Source organism: Hippopotamus amphibius, chromosome 4 (assembly GCF_030028045.1).
Source record: "Hippopotamus amphibius kiboko isolate mHipAmp2 chromosome 4, mHipAmp2.hap2, whole genome shotgun sequence".
NCBI lineage: Eukaryota > Metazoa > Chordata > Mammalia > Artiodactyla > Hippopotamidae > Hippopotamus > Hippopotamus amphibius.
In genome coordinates, this window is record NC_080189.1 from 166,105,563 (window position 1) to 166,125,568 (window position 20,006).

The 20,006-nt window shown below is 34.5% G+C and overlaps 1 protein-coding gene and 1 non-coding gene across 4 annotated transcripts in view; both read right to left on the bottom strand.

Moving 5' to 3' along the window:
- GTF2A1 (general transcription factor IIA subunit 1) overlaps nt 1-20,006 on the bottom strand; it is a 116,702-nt gene that overhangs the window by 92,373 nt on the left and 4,323 nt on the right. For all 3 annotated transcript variants that reach the window (XM_057731445.1, XM_057731444.1, XM_057731446.1), the window contains exons 2-7: nt 19,857-19,958; nt 11,077-11,281; nt 9,326-9,390; nt 5,232-5,307; nt 3,981-4,114; nt 1,227-1,547 (exon numbers count right to left, since the gene is read on the bottom strand). In XM_057731445.1, coding sequence (XP_057587428.1) covers nt 1,227-1,547; nt 3,981-4,114; nt 5,232-5,307; nt 9,326-9,390; nt 11,077-11,281; nt 19,857-19,958 — 903 coding nt within the window. The remainder of the gene's footprint in view (nt 1-1,226; nt 1,548-3,980; nt 4,115-5,231; nt 5,308-9,325; nt 9,391-11,076; nt 11,282-19,856; nt 19,959-20,006) is intronic.
- LOC130852874 (small nucleolar RNA SNORA79) lies at nt 9,983-10,126 on the bottom strand. Its single transcript, XR_009053577.1, has one exon. It is a non-coding gene; the product is annotated as a small nucleolar RNA SNORA79 (small nucleolar RNA).

Genomic DNA, 20,006 nt, shown 5'->3' on the forward strand with positions numbered 1-20,006 from the left:
ACATATAACACTTAGAGAAACTCTTAGCATGTGTCCCCAGAAGACCCATACAAGAATATTTTATAACTGCAACAGTTAACAAGTAGAAACAACTCTAATACCCAACACATCATAAAAATAGATACATTTTTTAACATTTAACAGTGAAAATAATTATAGGTATGTGCAATAACTTAGATGAACCTCAGGAATACCATCTTGGGAAACAAATCAACTTGCAGAAGAATACACATTTATTCCACTTATATTATAAACAGGTATGCAAAACTAAACAATATGCTCCTTAGGAATATAGATACATACGGTAAAATACAAAGGCAAATAAGTGATAAACACAAAATTCATGAGCAAAGTTACTCTGATGGCAGAAGGAAGAGGATGGGGATTGGGGTGGGGCAGCCAGGGAACTTTATTTAGGTAATGGGATTTTTTTTAACTAGATGTGGACACTGGGTTTTTATACCATAAAATATTTTCTATTTGTTTCATCTATTCGATATTTAATAAAACAGTATTCTTTAAAAAACATTACTTAGATAATTTAGAAGAAGTTTGTACTAAGATAAACCGGAAGATTACATTTTAGGCTGCAGAAGGCAATAACAGTGAAAACTGTGGTAAGACAAACACCATCTTGAATACAAGTAACTAAGCTGGAACACTGAGGAAAACAAAGATATGTTTATATGCTCCTAGAAATACACAAGATGAATAAGAAAAGATGGTTTGTTAAACTGAAGATAGACACTAAGAGTAGATAAGGTTATCTAAGGAACTGGTATGGAACACAGAACAAAAGGAAGTTCTGAATAAATTCGTCACTTTTAGTTTTTTCTCAAGTTTCTTCTCTTCCCAAATGTTGTTTTAAATTACTGAAGGAAAAGATTACCACATCTATCTGTTATGTCAATGCCTTATCTTTAAGCCACATCATGATGAATGCATAAGCCAAAGAATTGGAAGTACATGCACTATCTCACCCTTGTAAGTACAACTTAATTTGGTATACGTTTATTTTTTGTCACCAGCTATGGAAATATTTTATGAAGACAAATACATCCAAAACAATCCACAAATCTTACCAATAATCTAACTGTATATTTAAAATCCTACATTGTATAGTACCCTAACAGCCTCTAAAAATATATAATTCATCAGTTTGGCATCAAGTAAAAGAAAAAATGATTGAGTAGCTTCTCATTTCAAGTCTTTTACCAGAAACTTACCTCTTCTACCTGTCCATCTTCGGCTCCATCTTTCTCTTTGTCTTCTTCCTCATCATCATCATAGTCTTCTTCTTCATCTTCATCTTCTTCAGATGACGTATCCCCAGTTCCATCAACTTGCAACACCAACGGAGCCTGCTGTTGAGCAGGCTGGGCCTGTGGTTGCTGTTGGCCAGTTGCAGTTATCTGTGCTTGTGATGGTGTAGGTGCTGCCACTGTTGTAGGTATAACTTGAGTCTTATTTCCTGTAAATAAGATTTGCTGGGGCTGGATGATGACACCTGTTTGTGGTGAAATCCCTCCAGGAAGAGGGGCCAGTACCTAAGGCAAAAGAAAAACTACATATTAGGAACTAGTTAGAGGATCAAGTAGCTCAGTTTCATTACTTGGTACACAGAAATAGGCCTCAACGCTAAAGAATCACCCCAAAGGGCCGTATCTCATACATAGTTAAAACTACCAAAGCACAAGAGGGATGTTTAGTAAGTGTGCTGATCCACTAAATTTTCTTTTTACCATTCAAATTTCTAAAGGAAAAAAGATTTTCTGACGATAATTGCTCCATATATCAAGTACTTGCTATGTATACACCAGATTCCAGGCCAAGAGTTGCACGTTATTATTTACTTGTGTGAGGTATGGAGGTTTAATAACTTGCAAAGCTTGCAGTCAAGTCACTAAGAGGCAAAATGTTAACCTAGGCTTTCTGGTTCTGCTCTTATTATTTTGCTACACTGCCTCCCTATGAAGAACACTGCACTGGAAATCTGAAGCCCTGGGCTCCAGTTTTGTCTAAGATCACAGATGAAGATGTAGCAGAGGCAAGTCATTTAACCTCTCTTCACTGTTACATTAGGGTCAATGCTTCTCAACTTTGGCTACATATTATAACAACCTGGTAATTTAAAAATACTGACACCTAAGCCCCAACTCCTAATACTCTGCTTTAATTGGGATAGAATGACATCTATTCATTTTATTTACAGCTCCCCAGATAATTCTAATCATGCAACCAAAGCTGTGAACCACCAGATCAGACGATTTCTAAAGTTCCTTCCAGCTTCTGCATCCTAGGATTCTAAAGTAAACCACAACTCAAAATTAACAAATATTTTTACAATTAACAAATGTTATTCATATCTGTTATAATGAACATATTTACAATTACAGTTATTGAATAAAAAGCAGAGAATGGCTAGTGATAGATTAAAAGCACTAAATGGCAACTCCTTGTCATTAGGTTCAAGGAAAGTAAAAATAAAGACAGTATTTCTCTTAAGAAGTTTACAGATTAATGGTGCAATAGACAAAGCAATAACAACTCAAAAAGAGAGAAGATGTAAGAGAAGTATGATATAGCATTATTAGAAGACAGAAGAGTACTAAATTCAGCTTGGGGTACAAGGCCTGGTCAGGGAAACCTTTCTAGTAGGCAATACTTGAGTTTGTATTTGTGCTTTGGGAGATAAGCCAGACTTTTTCTGTTTGGCTTGTTTGTTTGGGTGGGACTGGAGAGAAATGCTAGAAGGAAGGCCACAGTTGGCATTCTAAATAGAACAGCATCAAGTGAAACCCAGCAGGACAAAATCTGGAAAGCTGTAAGTAGGCTGGATTAATGTTCCTCCTCTAATCTCACCTCTATCATTCATACTATCATATTAACTTTATGTGTTTATGTATCTGTCTCTTTTGCACAATGAACAAGTTCCTCAAGAAATTAACCATTTCTCCTTCATCTCTGTCCTCACAGTACAAGAGTTTAGCACCTGGCGCACAAGTAGGTACAAATATTTGTCAACTTTGATATAAACAGCAGCTGAATCAGGTAACAACTGGAAGCATGGCAAAAAATAAAACATGGAAAGATCAAAAAAACCAGAGCTCAAAAAAGATCTCATAACCCATGCTGAGGAGTTTACACTTTTTCTGATAAGCAATGGGAAATCATTAAAAGATTTTAAGATTTTTAGGACAATGATTATTAATATAGAGTGGCAGTCAAGTTAGGAGGGCACAAGACTGAAGGCAGGGAAATCAATTAAGAGGAGGGGGGCCAGTGGCGCAATGGATAATGCGTCTGACTACGGATCAGAAGATTCTAACACAGTATTTTAAGTGAGAAATTATGAGGCCATGAACTAAGGAAATGACAAGAGTGTATGGGAAAAGAAAATTAGTTTCAAGTATATTAAGGAACTGAAAACATGTTTAAACTGCAGTCTGAAAAAAAGGAACAATTATGAAGAATTGGTAGGACTTCATGATACCTCGATATTAGAAGTAAGCATAAGGGAGGATTCCACATACCCCCTTCCAGACAATATATAAGCATCATGAAACTAGATTCATGCCTGCTTTTTTCACTCCTGAATCTCTTGTCTCTTGCAAAGACGCTGACAGGTAGCCACCCAGTAAATGTGTGTTGAATGACCACCCAGTAAATGTGTGTTGAATGAATGCTGAATAAGTAGCTTAGGAGGCTGGAATGGAGAGTGGTGCCACTTATAAAAGGGTGGGGGCAGGGGAGGATAAAGGATGAGTAGGGTTAACAACAATTTAGTCTTAAACATACTGAACGTAAGTTAAGCTGTGGGATGTACAGGAGGAATTCAGAATGACAGGTTGTGTAGTACTGGAGAAGAGTCTAAGAATTTGTATAGATAAACCTATGAAAAGAGGGATGGGAAGCACCTAGAGAATTCATACAGAAGAAGAAAAAAAAAACCCACGGCGGTCAGAACTTAAAGTTTTTACCTGTTGTATAACAGGAGCTTGTACTCCACCAGGTTGCATTTGTGGTATAACCTGTTGTTGTAGAACCACTGACTGCTGAGGCTGAAAGATATACTGGGCACCATTGGCTGCTCTGACCACTTGAAGAAGCTGGCCTAAAGCAAAAAAAAAAGTATTCTAAGTTACCACTTCAGCAGTGACAACCTCAAAATAAATGCATTCATAGTGAATGTCAGACCATAGTGGATGTCAGAAATTGAGTAAGTAGGCTAACAATTTTATTACTGGTTGTCATCCACACAAAGTAAACTATAATCCTTACTTTGACTTCCCGACATGCTCAAATACATTGCTTAAAATGTTTTATTTTCCTTATAAAGCTGTTTTCCAACAAAGTTTTAACAACAGATCATGAGAGTTGATTAAAAGCATAAATTATCTTCACTAACAAGTCATGGGAGAGCAATAAGTAAGATCAGACATTTCAGGGGCTGTTCATTTTTAAAGCTTTAAAGAAACAAAACAATGCATTAACATCTTGAACCAAAGCACTGAATTACTTAGCTTCAAGATGACTTTAAAAAAATAAGTTTGCTGAACCAATTATCATGGAACATAACACTAACTGTATGACTGGCTTATACCAAATCCCTCTAATACATTGTTTTATATGATCCAGAATCTTGAATTAATTAAGTAGTAAGCAATTATATCTTATTAAAATATGTAGCAAGATAAGCCCTTAAGTTTGATGTTCAAAAATTTAAAAATTAACAAAATAACAAGAAATTGTATAATTAAATTGTAGAGAAAAATACTTAAAATCCATGTACATGAAATCTTCAAACATTATTAAAGTAAATTTTGCCAGTCTATGGAGAGATACTATATAAAATAGAATGCAATAAATTTGCTCTTAAGCAAATCTGATATCATAAATTAGTTCAAGTGAGTTAAGTTTAACTTATTTGACAGGTTAAATATGTGTTTAGCAAAAAAAAAAACAAGTAAATAAGGATTTCTATATAATCATACTTCATTCAATAAATAGGATTTCATTCATGGATCAAAAGTTCAAGTGCAATTCTCATTTTCTCTACTGCTTCTTCAGCAGTGATTATGGTTTAATATGCCACAGTCCTCAAATCATCTATTTTAATACCATAAGCCAAATGGTAAAAGTAGTGTTAAGATCTTCTGTCTCTCAGTGAAGACAAAACAAAGGCTAGATGGTACAGTTATATAAGTAATGGTTCAGTTATTCCTAATTACCTGAATTTGTTAGTATCTGTTGAACAGGAGTCACACCAGCAGGGAGTGCCAAGGTAGCGGCTGTAGCAGCGGCACTCTGGAAAAAAACGAAAAACAATCAAAATCATATATGTGCATAGTAGCACATCAATTTATCTCCGGCATATTTCAATAGTATTTGAAGTTTCATTTAGTACATACTAAAATGAAAGGTTCTAACAATAAGAGTAACTCCCATTTTATAAAATGGTATAATAAAGACCATTAAGCCTAAACATCTTATCTAATTATTTCAAGCAATTAAGTAGAATAATATAATTTGGAGGTTTTTTCCTGGAGAATGTACTCTAAGGAAATCTAACCCACACTAACAATGCTATACAATAAATAAAATATCCATTCCATTATTTCCTTTCTTACTCTATTTCCTTACTCCCCATTCCTTATTGTCAATTAATATACTTATGGAAAAAGTATAAGTATCTTCATTTTAGAAATCTTAATATTTTTAACTTATACCATGATTTAACAGGTCTCTAAAGAAAACCCTGTATCAGAAGACTGCAATTCTTAACTGGCAACTCTTCTAAGATGCCATAGGAAACAACACTGGCATTATCTAGGTGAAACATACATTACTAACAGTTTTATTATAAAAAAATACCTTAAAAATCTTAAGAAAAGGCACAAAAATTTCTACATTTTAAAATGGAGTTAGTATCTGACTTTAAATTATAAAAATATATATGGAACTATACTCTGTATGTTTTTAAATCCAGGATAAATTTTTGATTTGCTGCTTCTAGAGACTTCTCCCCTTTCCTCCGAAAGATTTACATTATATTTTTACTGTTTTTTAAAAATCTTGAGCTTAAAGTATTTCCATGTAATTTCACTGTAACTATACACAGGTATTCCTACCCCCCTTCAATCTTTTTTAAGGTGCCAAGCCTTCATATACTCAATCTAATTTATACATTTTTAGAAACACCTCTATTTGAATACCCTTCAAGAAGTAAATATTAACTGTGCTTTGGAGATGCTAATCCCAGAGAAGTCAACAAAACTTGGAAAATTATACTCAAGTAGGTTAATGATACAACTATCTAGTTAGGTTCCAGGTACAGCCTTCCAAGAAAATATGCCTGTTGCCATTTGACAGGTCTAAGTAATCTCTATATCTTAAGCCTGAAATTCCCTTTATGTCCCCAAAATTCAGCTACAGCTCACCAGGTTCTCTCTCTCTCTCTCTCTCTCTCTCTCTCTCTCTCCTTTTTTCCCCCAGGGAATTTGGAATTGAGTATGTTTTCTCTCTCTCTTTTTTTTCCCCACCAAGTTCTCTTTATAAAATGCAGGTTCTGGTGTAGGATGAATTGGGAGATTGGGATTGCCATATATACATTACTAATAAGAAAAAAAATATCAAATTGTACACTTCAAATACATGCTGTTTATTGTATGTCAATTATATCTCAATAAAAGTTCTTAAAAAAATGCAGGTTCTGCATTTCATTTTATTAAATAAATGAAAGATTTAAATAAATCTTGTCTAGTAAGCAAATGAAAGGTAATCTAAACTTAAGGAATATATTAACAACCATTTACTAGTGAGAAATATTATTTAGGAATATTAAGTGCCTATAATTCACATTTTATAAGATTCTAAGAGATCTCCCTCTACTAGCAAACTGACCTAGCATTTTCACAATAACCACCTGTATACCTCTGCACATTCAAGTTACTACAAATATTTGTTGTGATATATCATACACAAACCATCTTTTATTAATGTCTGCTGAAAGTTCCTTTCTGTATTTTGTGAAAAGGCTCTAACATGAATAATGCATCTGAGCAATAATTTCACAAAGAGAACCTGCAAAACTAGTTTGATATAAGGTCCTGTTTCATAAGCTCCCTGAAACAGCCTTCTATCAAATACATTATCACTATCCCATATTCTTATGAAATTATACAACTTTTCAATATATTCATTTCCAGAGCACAAAGAGCTAGTTAAAAAATTTGTTTAAATCAAACTATTTTTAATGGATACCTTTGAATCAGGAATACTGATGCAAACAAGCAAAAACCCAAAAAACTTTTACTTGTAAACAGCCTATACTGATTACATTTTAGAACATGAAAAACACATGGAGCAAACACTAACTGAAAACAAGTAAAATGCTGAAATACATATAAATGCTAACACATTTTACTGACTGAAGTCTGACCTATGATCTGTTTAAATGCATATGCTCTTTAGAATCAAGGAGACACAACAAATCAGTAAGAGATGGGCCCTTAATTTTGCCAGTCTTTTTAAACACAATTTTAATTCAAACTCTCTCCCACAACACTTAAATTCTTCACAATTAGATGGGTCTACTGCAAGTGATGCTACCAAGCTTTCTGTTTTAAAATGATACAAGCTACTCCCTAGGAAGCAGTCTCAATAGTACCAACTATGATATGTTTCTTACAGTGAGACTTATTTTTAAGGGTGGAGGTTAAAAAGAAATTTGTTGCTTTAAACTTGAAAGGGAATTGTTTGAATAATAAAAATTCTTGTGAGAATCGATAGGCATGGATTTCTGTGATTTTCATGCAAAAGAATGGACTCTGGCAACTTGAACTGGAAGTAGAAATTGGAATTTTTAAATTATATCATGTAGAAATTTGCAATTCTGTGAAGTTATACATTTGTTAAGGCTGGTATATATCAATAGAAAGAAGTCATTTGTCTAGTAGGTAAGCCCTGCTTCCAATATGGCTTATAAAACACAAATGAGCTTTCAGGTTCACTGCTCGTCACTCACAAAATACAGTAACTGACTTTTTAAAATACTGCTTTTCCGGGACTTCCCTGGTGGCACAGTAGTTAAGAATCCACCTGCCAATGCAGGGGACTTGAGTTCGATCCCTGATCTGGGAAGATCACACATGCTGTGGAGCAACTAAGCCTGAGAGCCCCAACTACTGAAGCCCACATACCTAGAGCCTGTGCTCCACAAGAGAAGCCACTGCACTGAGAAGCCCGTGCACTGCAACGAAGAGTAGCCCCTGCTTGCCACAACCAGAGAAAGCCCGCATATAGCAATGAAGACCCAACACAACCAATAAATTAATTAATTAATTTTAAAAAAAAGCAGATGTAAAATATTGCTTTTTTGTTAAAAAAACAAAACAAACCTGGATCTGAAAAGAAAATCTCATTGCTAGCACCAGACTGAGAGATCTTATTTAAAATAATGATTCCTACCTAATAAAAAGATTTGGTTGAATTTAAGAATGGAATGTCAGAGCTGAGACACCACTAACAGTCTGTGTATTTTAAACAGAAGAAAAGCCATTTACGAGAAAATGCTGGAACAACTACTCTAATTAAACTCTGTTTTAATGTTTGATCTAAAAAAAAAAACAAACTGAGGATAGAAGTAAAGATTTTCTAAGGATCTGAGGGGTTTCTTTCAGTTTTATAGTTATACTGTATCTGATGGGATATATTATTATATGTGCTAAGTGAAATTTGAAAATTTGAGGACTTATGAAGTTTGCTGACTGTCCCTTAGGAATATCAAAAATCTAATGTATAATAAACTCAACTGGTTAAAATGCATTTTAAAGTAATAATTTACATACTGTAATAAAAGTAAGCTATGTTACGGTTAAATCAGAGCAATATTTGTAAATGTCTGATCTTAAAGATACTAGTTATCTTTATCCAAACAGTTCATTTTCATTTTTAAAAAATTTATAATTCTTAGCATTCCTAACCTCTTTCAGTTAATAGGTCTTCTGAAACATAACTACAGTTGACATAATGTTTGGTAAGTCCCCTAAACTTATTTTCAAAATAGCAAAAGATAAAATAGCTCCCATAAAGCATCATTCTTTTGGTATTTTCAACAGAAGCTGCATAATTTTATGAACCTTTATGTCTAAGTATCAAGCTGAATTTTAGATTTCCTGCTAAATTCAATACTTAGGAAACCAAACAAAACATCTATTTTGCTCGTCTTGAATAAACTTCAAGTTGTTAGTATACAACATACACAAGCATAATCACAGTTTGGGTTAGAACAGAGCTAAGCAAAGTGCTATATTCTGAGTCTTACCATGTTTGATGCATTCATATGTTGTATCAGCTTAGAATCAGGAACAATAACTTGTGGTGCTGCAGCTATAAAAAACACAAGCATACATAAAAACAAGGAACCATGAAGCTATTTCATATATGCTATATGGTATAGAATGCTATACCACACTGAAAATTTTTTTCATGCTTTCCACATTTTCTGCATGCAAACGCATTCAACCATTTGACATCTCAGAATGTTATAAACTTCTAAGGTAAATAACAGCTGTGATATACCAACCTTATTCTGGAAAACCACAGTTAAGAAAGATTTGGGTTTAACAATACCTAAGGACACAAGGGACCTTGGGAACACAAAGTAATGAAATATCTAACAGCTAATATACTATATTATATCTGATGGGATATATATATTTCTGTGCATTTTTAAACTGGAAGTTTTCAAACATAATTTAAGATTGTCTTGCCAACTCAGCGTTAACTGTGTTATTATAATGATACTACTGCTGGAATGTGTTATTAACCCACTAAGAGTAAGCTCAAAAAGTTATAATTTACATAGTTTTTTAAAATCTTTTTCTCCCAATTTGACACTTGCCAGAATCTTATTTCCATCAACTTTTTAAAAAATACAAATCATAAATAATGGCAATATCACTTAAGCATAAGAGGAACTAAATGTTTGATTCCGCAAATTTCAGAGAATAAATAGATAATCCCATTATCCTAATATTCTCTGAGTGAAGAAAATCAAATTTTAATTTATGATGACCTAAAATCCTAGTGCCAGGCCTGAAGGCAATAGGAGGAACAGTCATCAAAAAAGATTAAAAGGATACAATTACTTGATACAAGGTACAGAGTAAAATCAAATATTAAGTCTTATTTGATATACATAGTAAAGTAACTCAAACAGACATTTCTAACGTGCATCAATATCAGTTTTAGGTCTTAACATGTACTCTCAGATGAGACAAATGAGTAACTAAACAGTTACCTTAAAATGAAGTTTTCATTTACCTTCATCCTCCTCTCTGATAACAAGATTTACAAAACTCAAACATCTAGGAAGTTTTATAACTGAACAAATGTTTGTCATGACAGAAAATACTCCATATAAAGGATCAAGCTTCTAAGTCTTCAGGGCCCAGATTTTCCTCAGTTGTGAAGTTTTAAGAGCTACTTCACAGAGCCTCTATTAGGCTTCAATGAAACAAAATCTATAAAATGACTTGCACAGTAAAAAGCACTATGGACACAGTCTATAAACACTTGTTTTTTCTTATCTTTTAACCACATAATATAAATTAAGATGTCATATATCCACTCTTCATTTAAAAGAAATCTAATTCAGTCAATTTAACTGCATAAATCAATAGGGAATTAGAATTTCAGTTACAAAAATCCTCCAGTGTTTATTTATCAAAACTAAACTCAAATGTCTTTGAAGGAACAAATCAGTTTCATAAAGGTAACAATTCTACTGTATAAAGTAATGAAACCATTAGTAAATAAACCTTTACAGATCTGACTTAGGAAATTCACCATTGTGTAGCCTTCTCAAAAAAAGTATTAATACACTTATCTGAATATCATTTTAGGCTGTTAGTGAATTACTTGTTTATCATTACTACATAAATAGGACCCACATTTTATACACACACTGATAATAAACCCCTCAGCTGACAGAAAGGAGACACCCAGAGTATTTCTCTTCTTTGAAAATGACAACTTTCATTTTCAAGTTGTAGTAGGATTATCCAGCCTCACCTTGCTGTGACGCAGGAATAAGGACCTGCTGGGTCTGCGCTTGCTGAGGTACTGTCTGCTGCGGTTGAGCTTGCTGATGGTGGTGGTGGTGGTGATGCTGCTGCTGCTGGGGCTGATGCTGCTGTTGAACTTGCAATAAAAGCTGCTGCTCTTCTGAATGAAATCCATCTACTGCCCTAGACTGCATTAGTTTATTCTCCCATAACTAAGGCAAAGAACATTAAAGATTTCTAAGTAAGTGTCAGGGAAGAAAACTCTGGACATATGGATAAAACATACTTTATTAACCTGTTTATAAAATTCTTCCATTTTCAAAACTGATAAAACCACAAAATCTAGAAATCTCTAATTCTTACCCAAGTGTATGCAACAATGAAAACCAATTTTTTAAAAGTATCAAACCTTGTTTTTGCTACTTAGAGAGTATTAAAAATTCTTTTGTTTCTTTTTATATCTTCAACAAACTTTCTATAGTAATTCCTTAGTTACCGAGCAGTTTCACATAAGCAATTTTTCAGTAGTCAAAAATCATCCTTTTTAATATCAAATCCATTATTAACTATTTTATGGAAATCTTTCTTTCCTAACTTTTAAATAACACATAAAACATAAATTCATGTTTCCTTGAACTATAAGAAACATTATAGAGGAAGTCCTCAAGTTAGAAAAACCCACCTTTCTATCTGTCCAATCCTACATAAGGAAAAGAAAACAGCAATGCCTAATATGCTTTCAGAGGTATTCTCAACCCTCCACACTTCTTGAAATTCCCTTCCCTCTTTCATTCTGACAAGGACTGAAAATCCTTTTTTTTGCTTAACCACTTCTATTTTCTCATCTCACCCTAGGACAGCTTCTGAGATGCAGAGGGGGAAAAAAATCAAAAGTGGGTCAAAAAAAAAGAAAAAGAAGTAAAAGCAAATAGGGCGTCCTTGGTGGCGCAGTGGTTAAGAATCCGCCTATCAGTGCGGGGGACAGGGGTTTGAGCCCTGGTCCAGGAAGATTCCACATGCCGTGGAGCAACTAAGCCCGTGCACCACAACTATTGAGCCCATGTGCCACAACTACTGAAGCCCCTGTGCCTAGAGCCTGTGCTCTGCAACGAGAGAAGCCACCACAATAAGAAGCCTGCGTAGTGCAATGAAGAGCAGCCCCTGCGCTCTGCAACTACAAAAAGCCCGTGCGCAGCAACGAAGACCCAATGCAGCCAATAAATAAAAAATAATTTAAAAAAAAAATTAAAGAAAGTACTTACAACTATTCCACCCTTCTCCCTAACACGTTTCCTCTCTAGAAGGTTTAGTTTTCAATCTATAGAGCCCTTTTAAAAAACTGCCCAAGAAAGTAATAAACCATACCTTAAACATACATATAAAATTTAATTCAGTGATTCTGTACACAAGGATCTATACAGATATTTTATCTCCCCTAGAATCTGCTCTTGGGATATTGCCTAACTCATATGAGGCTTCTATCAGATCCCTCAAAAAGCTCCCTTTGCCATACCAACAGGGATTTTTATAATCTGCTGACATGTCCAACTGTTCTAGACATTCTAGATCTACATGTTAATAACAATTCCAGCACATCTCTAAGGACTCAGTGAAAAAGTAAACTAAGGGTCAGTTTTCTTAGAGCAACCATCCCCCTAGCAGGTTCAGTATTTAGGCTCACCTAAAGACTATTCTTACAGAGACAGTAACAATATCTATCTGATGGGTTGCTGTGAGGACTAAGTAAGGTATCATGCAAAACATTTATCAGAGTCTAGCATAAAGTCAGTGATCAATAAATGTTAGTTATTACAATTATTGTGGTGGTGGTATTAATTGTGTAATAGAGCATTACACCAGAAGTCAGGAACCCAATTAGTCCTAGTCCTAATGGGCTGTGCGGACAAATTATCTTTCTTGGGCATTTCACTCATCTAAAAAGGGAATGAATTGAGTTAGATTACTTCTAAACTTACTTCCAGCTAATAAATCTAAGTCTGTGCAAATCCCAGACTAAAGACAGCCAGGATTCTTCCTAGGGTAACAAAATACTAATTTTTGAAGGCCCAAGTTTTGTCTGGTTCATTTCTATAAAGTGGGCATCTAGCATAGCATACAGTACAAAATAGGCTTAGACACTGAATAAAATACACTCTAGACTCTAAAACACACTCTAAATGTATTAGATACTAAGACTATACTATACAGTAAGCCTCCCAAACAGTTTATCACCCAAACTGTCTACACTTTTCCCTGTTCCAAAACAAAACAAAATCTCACTTCTTGTAGACCAAAATCAAGATGAAAAAAGTACTACTAATTAATACTTTAAGAATCAGGTCTTTAAACCATAATTTTCTAAATTTAAAAGCTTCAGTTTTATCACCTCCAATTGGTCTACCCACTGCAATTCTGATCCATCACTTCAATGAAGCCTCCATGACAATGGCAAATAGTAATGAATATACATTATGTGCTAAGTGCTGTATACCACTACTCACCTGGTCTCCCAAGTCAATGGTCTGTGGGTCAGAATCTACCCCAACACCCTATCATTATTGTCAATTTCCTTTCCAAAGCATTACTACAATCTATCCTATTATGGCCCCCATTCAAGTCCTTTCCTCCCCTTAGTATTACTGCAAAGTGTTAATGACTAAGCTAACTGGGCTCCCTGCTTCAAATCATACATTCTACACATAATTATTGAATATCTCCCAGCTAGACACTGTTAGCGGCATTGAGAACAGACAGTGAACAAATCTGACAAAATTCCTTGCCCTTACAGAGCCTACATTTTAGTGGAAACTTGTCCTTCCAATATATCCTGCATAGATCAGTGGTCCTGGACCAGCAACATCAGTATCACCTGCGAACTTGTTAGACCTACCAATTCCAAGGTCCCAGCCCATTGAATCAGGAACTCTGGAGGCAGAGCCAGGAATCTGTTTGAATAACCTGTCCAGGTTATTGTGATGTACACTGAAGTGAGGGCCTCTGCTTTAAAGTATAAACCAAACTGCAGACTGCAACCCATTAATGCATTATTAAAAGTTAATTAAAAAAAATTTTTTTTAAGTTAATTTAGATGTTTTCTTTTTTGGTAAATGCAATCAAATTTTTCTTTCTAAATGTCAAATTGTACCCCTATCAACTGATACCCTGAAGCAGAAGTCCAAAACTATGCCCCAGAGAATCCTTCTCTAAAGACCAAGCTCCTTAATGCAGTATTATGTTAACTTCTCCAACTGCTACTGTAACTTGCACTCTATTTTCCAAACTACTTGCAGTTCACTGAGTATAGATAGCATACATATTTCGTGTCCAAACTTTTGTAAACTACACCTTATGACTGGCAGTCTTCCCACACAATTCCCCAAAGAATGCAAATGCAAAGTTACACAGCCGTGAAGAAATTAGTCACTGCCTCTAACACCTTAGAGATATTTCTACATACACTTTTCATACTAAGTGTACCTTCTCTATTAAAGTATGAACTCCTTCAGGGCAGAGACTATGACTTATCCACAACCTAACAAAATAACTAAGAACTTACCAGAAATTTAAAGAAGAGAATGGAAAACAAACTTGCTTTCTAAGGTAGTTTCTCTATAAAGATGTTACCGACATTTTAGGCAGTATAACTATTTACAGGGTGTTACCACAGGAAGTGTACAGGAAATACAACATTCCTCTAGCCTACTAAATGCCAAAGATGCCCACTAGTCACTATGAGAAGCAAACATGGAACAACACATTTCCAACTGCTTTGGCGGGGAGCAAGGGAAGGGGATGTTGGAGTAGTAGGCCACTGAGAATCCATGTTTACTAAGTACCAAATACTGTTCTAGGTAATGTGAAAAATACAAGAATAATACCATACAAATATTTAGCATTAAGTTTATAACATCAAATAATGTAAAGTTCAACTTAGTTGAATGTTTTGTTTCCAATTTCATTTTTAAATAATTTTATCAAAATATTTAAATTTTAAAATATCATGTTTAAAATAATGTAATACTGTTTTGGCAACAGTAATCACATTAATACTCCTGAAGACTACCAAGAATACTGAATTGGTTGTTATTTATGTATTTGTTTATATATTTAGCTAGCTTAGAAAATAGGAAGAACTCTTTCCTCCTCATTTTTATAGTATTTTTTCCCCCAACACCATAGCTATTACTTCTGGCAGTCCCACTTCAGCAATTTTTGCCAGGTCTCTGAAATTGGACACAGAAAATTCACTTTCTGTTCCCAAAATGATTTGGATATGCGTTTGCACATCATGTTTACTAGACTAATACTGAATTCTTAACGTGTACTTGTTAAGTACTTTACGTGTACAGACTCATTGTTCACAAAAATTCTTTAAAATAGACATTATTATTATCTCCTTTTCATAGAAAAAGAACCTGAGGAACAAGAAATTAGGTATCTTATCCAAGATCACCAACTAATAGCAGACAAAACCACAGTACAATCCAGGCAATCTGACTCCAGTGTTCCCAGGCAGGGCTGGACCTGAGAGTAGAGTCAATGTCCTTTAAATTTTAAATTTAAAGTTTAAATCTTGGACTCTAGGTCCTCGCGTGCCTCACCCTAATCCCAGCTCTGGTCCAAATTTCTAATCTTCTATACTGCTGCTCTCAGAGCTAGGCCTAGTCACAGCTCTGGTACCTTCCTTATCTGGAGACAAAAGTCTCTACCACTTGCTAAATGATGTATCAAAGTGTATTTATTCCCCTTGAGTCTAATTTTTGATCTGTAAAATGTTATCAGATCTACTGCTTCCTGGCAGTATGCTGGGCTAGATATTCCGAAGGATTTTCTTACTCTCACAAAAACATCTAGCTCCTAGATAAAACATAAGACAACTGAATCCTTGCGCTTTTTAGAAATGATGTTGGGGAACAGAGCTTTCCCCAAGGCCAAATGACCCAGAATAGTGGATCAACTTATGGTCCAAGTATTTATATACAACTAGAGTATATTTAGAATAGTAGTTCTCAATCAGGGGTGGTTTGCCCCTTCTGCCCTGGGGATATCTGGCAATGTCTGGAGATATTTTTGGTTGTCAGAACAAAGGGGTGCTACTGGCATCTAGTGGGCAGAGATCAGTTATGCTGCTAATATCCTACGATAAATAGCTTTCTACAACAAAGAATTAATAGGCCTAAAATGTCAGTACTGCCAGGGATGAGAAAACAGATCTAGGGGCAGATTAACTGTTTCAGATTTGTCTCCAACTGAGGAATTCTTCTCACTTTGTTTTGTTAAGAAGAGAGGCCATGTTTTCTATCTCCCATAGTACTTGCTATTTGGATATGGGTGGGTCTGACAGTTTAGAAATCAGGATAATTTTATCACCTACTTTGAACAGGATTTCTAGACTGTCATTCCCATCTGTAGTCATTCACCAATCTAAAACACAATTTACATTCAAATATAGATTTACTGAAAATCAAGTGGTGATCATTTTCCAATGTACAGAAATCCTGAATCACTATGTTGTGTACTTAGAATTAGTACAATGTTGTAGGTCAATTACACTTCAATTAGAAAAAAAAAAAGAGAAAGAAAATCATCACTACATTTTATGTGTCTTTTCTATCTCCCACAGTTCATACATTAAAGGAGGCCCATAGTGTTAATAGATAACTTCAACAATCAGGCTGAATTTTTTTAACGTAAGAGGTCCCTTCCTGCATCATCTAGTTAAACTTCAAACTACAGGCACTCTCATTACTCATCTTAATTCATAATCTAATACAACACTGTATCCTTCACAGCCGTATGGAAGCTTTTGATAAAAGTTTGTGAAACACCATAAAAAGGTGAGAAAGGGGATAGAGCTAATGACAAAGTCTTTTATAAACCATAAAATATGAAATATTGTTAGTTTTCATCAGCAAGAATATCCAAACCTACGAGATCCAATACAGTAGCCACTAGCCGCACATGGTGATTTAAAGTGAAATTAATTATAATTAAATAAAAACTTAGTTCCTCAGTTCCACTAACCCTATTTCAAGTGTTTAATAGCCACATGTGGCTAGTGGTTACCACACTGGAATGCACAGATATAGAACATTTTCATCACCACAGAAAGTTCTAATGGATAATGCTGGCTGTCAAACTATTAAAACTAGGTCACATTCTGGAAATTCTAATGAGATCCTGAAGAAATTTAGTGGAGAGAATTAAAATAACAAACTCATTTTGGCCTAAAAGTTTTCAGCCACAACCCGGAATAGAAGAGTATGCCCCATTTAAAAAGCAACAAAAACATTAAACTACTTTTTTTCAGTTAGATTCTAGAGCAACATTTGTTATTAATTTGTTTAATTAAATATTTACTGAATGCCAACCACATATGCCAGGCATTGTGGTAGAGGCTGGGGATTCAAAGCTGAATAAGTCACAATTTTTGTCATATTAAAACTAAGCAAAGAAATCAGTGCATAACCTATAAAACATTACTTTTTTATATTACTTTTATATTATATGTACATGTGTGTATGTATACATAGCACATATATAAAGTCATATGTACTAAAAATGCAGGTGGAGCTACTTGATCTCAAAGACAGCTCATTCTGTTTAGAGGGAATACCTTGATTCTAGCTATGACCAGTAGGAAAATATCAATTCCAGACTCTGAAAAGCAAAAGCAGAAAACAACTTGGATTGACCACTAGTTTGACCTACAGTAAATTAAAGCCCTGGGGACTAATTTTCTACACCTAAAAATGCTGTACCCTCTACATAAGGTCACAGAACTACAAGGACAATCACTATAAGGGTATAACATAATTTGTAAAGTATTCATTATATGTAACACTAAGGAATCAAAATAAGCTTATTTTCCTCTCAATCACATCCCTGAGATACTTCATGTGTTTGGGTAGTTTATACTGCTATTCTTCCCACTAATGTCTCAGAGTTGGCATTCCTTCACTTATATTTTTAGACATCTACTCTTCACTTCCAGTAACATTACATTTCTCTCAAGGTAAATAAATATTTCCTCATCTCATTCAAATCTGTATTTTCCCTTCCTCACAGGGGAGGATTCTTACTAAAACTTACTAAAACTCTACAGAAGTTGCCCACAGACGCTGCAACATTCTAAGATATATTTCATCACCACAATATAGGTGAGATTTGCTTTATTTAAAATAGTAAGTTGCTAAATTGCAGCCTCCATGCCTCTGTTGAATGGATAAACAAGACCACAACAAATGTTCCTTAGCATTCACTAACTGTGATTACTCATTTATACATAGCTCTAAAGGAGCTCAATTCTCAGTTCCTAAGGCAGCAGTTTTAAAACTTTTTGGTCTCATGGTCCTTTATCATTTTCGCAAATTAATGAGGACCTCAATGAGCTTTTGTGAAATTTTAAATAAGATTTTGAGGAAATGTTTACTTATTTAAAAATAATGTATCCATTACATGTTAACATAAATATTTCCAATGAAAATAACCGTATCTTCCAAATAAAATTTAGTGAAAAATGGCTTAAAGGAAAACAGCTGGATTCTCATATCTGCTTCTGCATTCACTTTGCTTTCATTGACATATATGAAGAAAATCTGCCTTCCCACAGCTAAGTAGTTGGGAAAGGAAAAAGTATTTTAAGTGATGGTTTCTTAAAAGTTAGCTGCTGTGTACAATCGGAAACCACATACTTTTCATATGCTTAAATAAAAATCCATTAATCTATCTTCCACTTTGAAGGGATTTTGCAACATCACGCACTGGAAAATATGAGTTCAGTGAAGTATGCAGATATGCCAAATATTAAGACATTTCATTATAGAATATCAAACAATTGCATGTCTTAATATCAACAATGATCTCATCTCAACCTTTAAGTAAACACCTTTTTAATATACGGTGCATCAAAATGTGAAGCATGCATAAAGCACTTCTGCTGCACATGGAACAGTTATCTCAAGAAGAAGCACTTGTGCATTTGAGCTGCAAGTTTAACTGGTCACTTTTTTCATGGAATACAACTTTTACTGGAAATAAGACACACATATTATGATTATTCAGACTTCGGCATTTATCCAGCCTCATGGACCCCCTGAAAGAGCCCGTGGGGAAGTCCATGGAACATATTTTGAGAAGCACTGTTCTGAACAGCAAGGCAAAAATATTTCATGATTTCATGAGTCATTATAGCACCAAGAAAACACAAATGCTAAATAAAAGTATCTATATAGTTCTACTTAAATCCAAGTAAATCTAAGAGACAGAAAAGCAGCTCCCAAACTAGAATATATTATAAGCCAAATATTTGGCCCACACAGAGAATCAGACACCAGAACGTGAAATTTATCAAGCACTTAATCTCTACAACATAAATACATTTTAGAATACCTGTACATTAAGACTGCAACAAAACAAAACAAAACAACTCACAGGAATGTTAAGTAATTACACCATAAATGGATGTTAACTGCCCGTTAATAACAGCTAACACTACTGCCAGGCACTGTGCTAAACACTTTACATAGTTATTAAATTTAATCCTCAAAACAAACCTAAAAGGTAACTACCACCAATTCCCATCTCACATATAAGGAAACTGAAATATACATAGTTTGCCTAAGGTCAGAGGAAGAAAGGGTGGTAGAACTGAGATACAAAACCAGCCCCCTTCACATAACTATATTCCTTCCTGCAACAAAATCGAATGGTCATCATATGGAAAAATTATGGAGTATAGTTTCTGACTGAAGAGAAGTTAAAAAAAAAAAAAAGAGGCAAACTCACAGTTTTTAGTTCCATCAGAACTTGTTCATCGACTCCATCATCCAAAAAGATGTCTCTCACATCATTAATAACATCTTCGATCACAGATCTGTATAATTTAGGCTTTAAAGGGAAAATAAAAGACTGCTGAAAAAGACTGCTTTCCACATT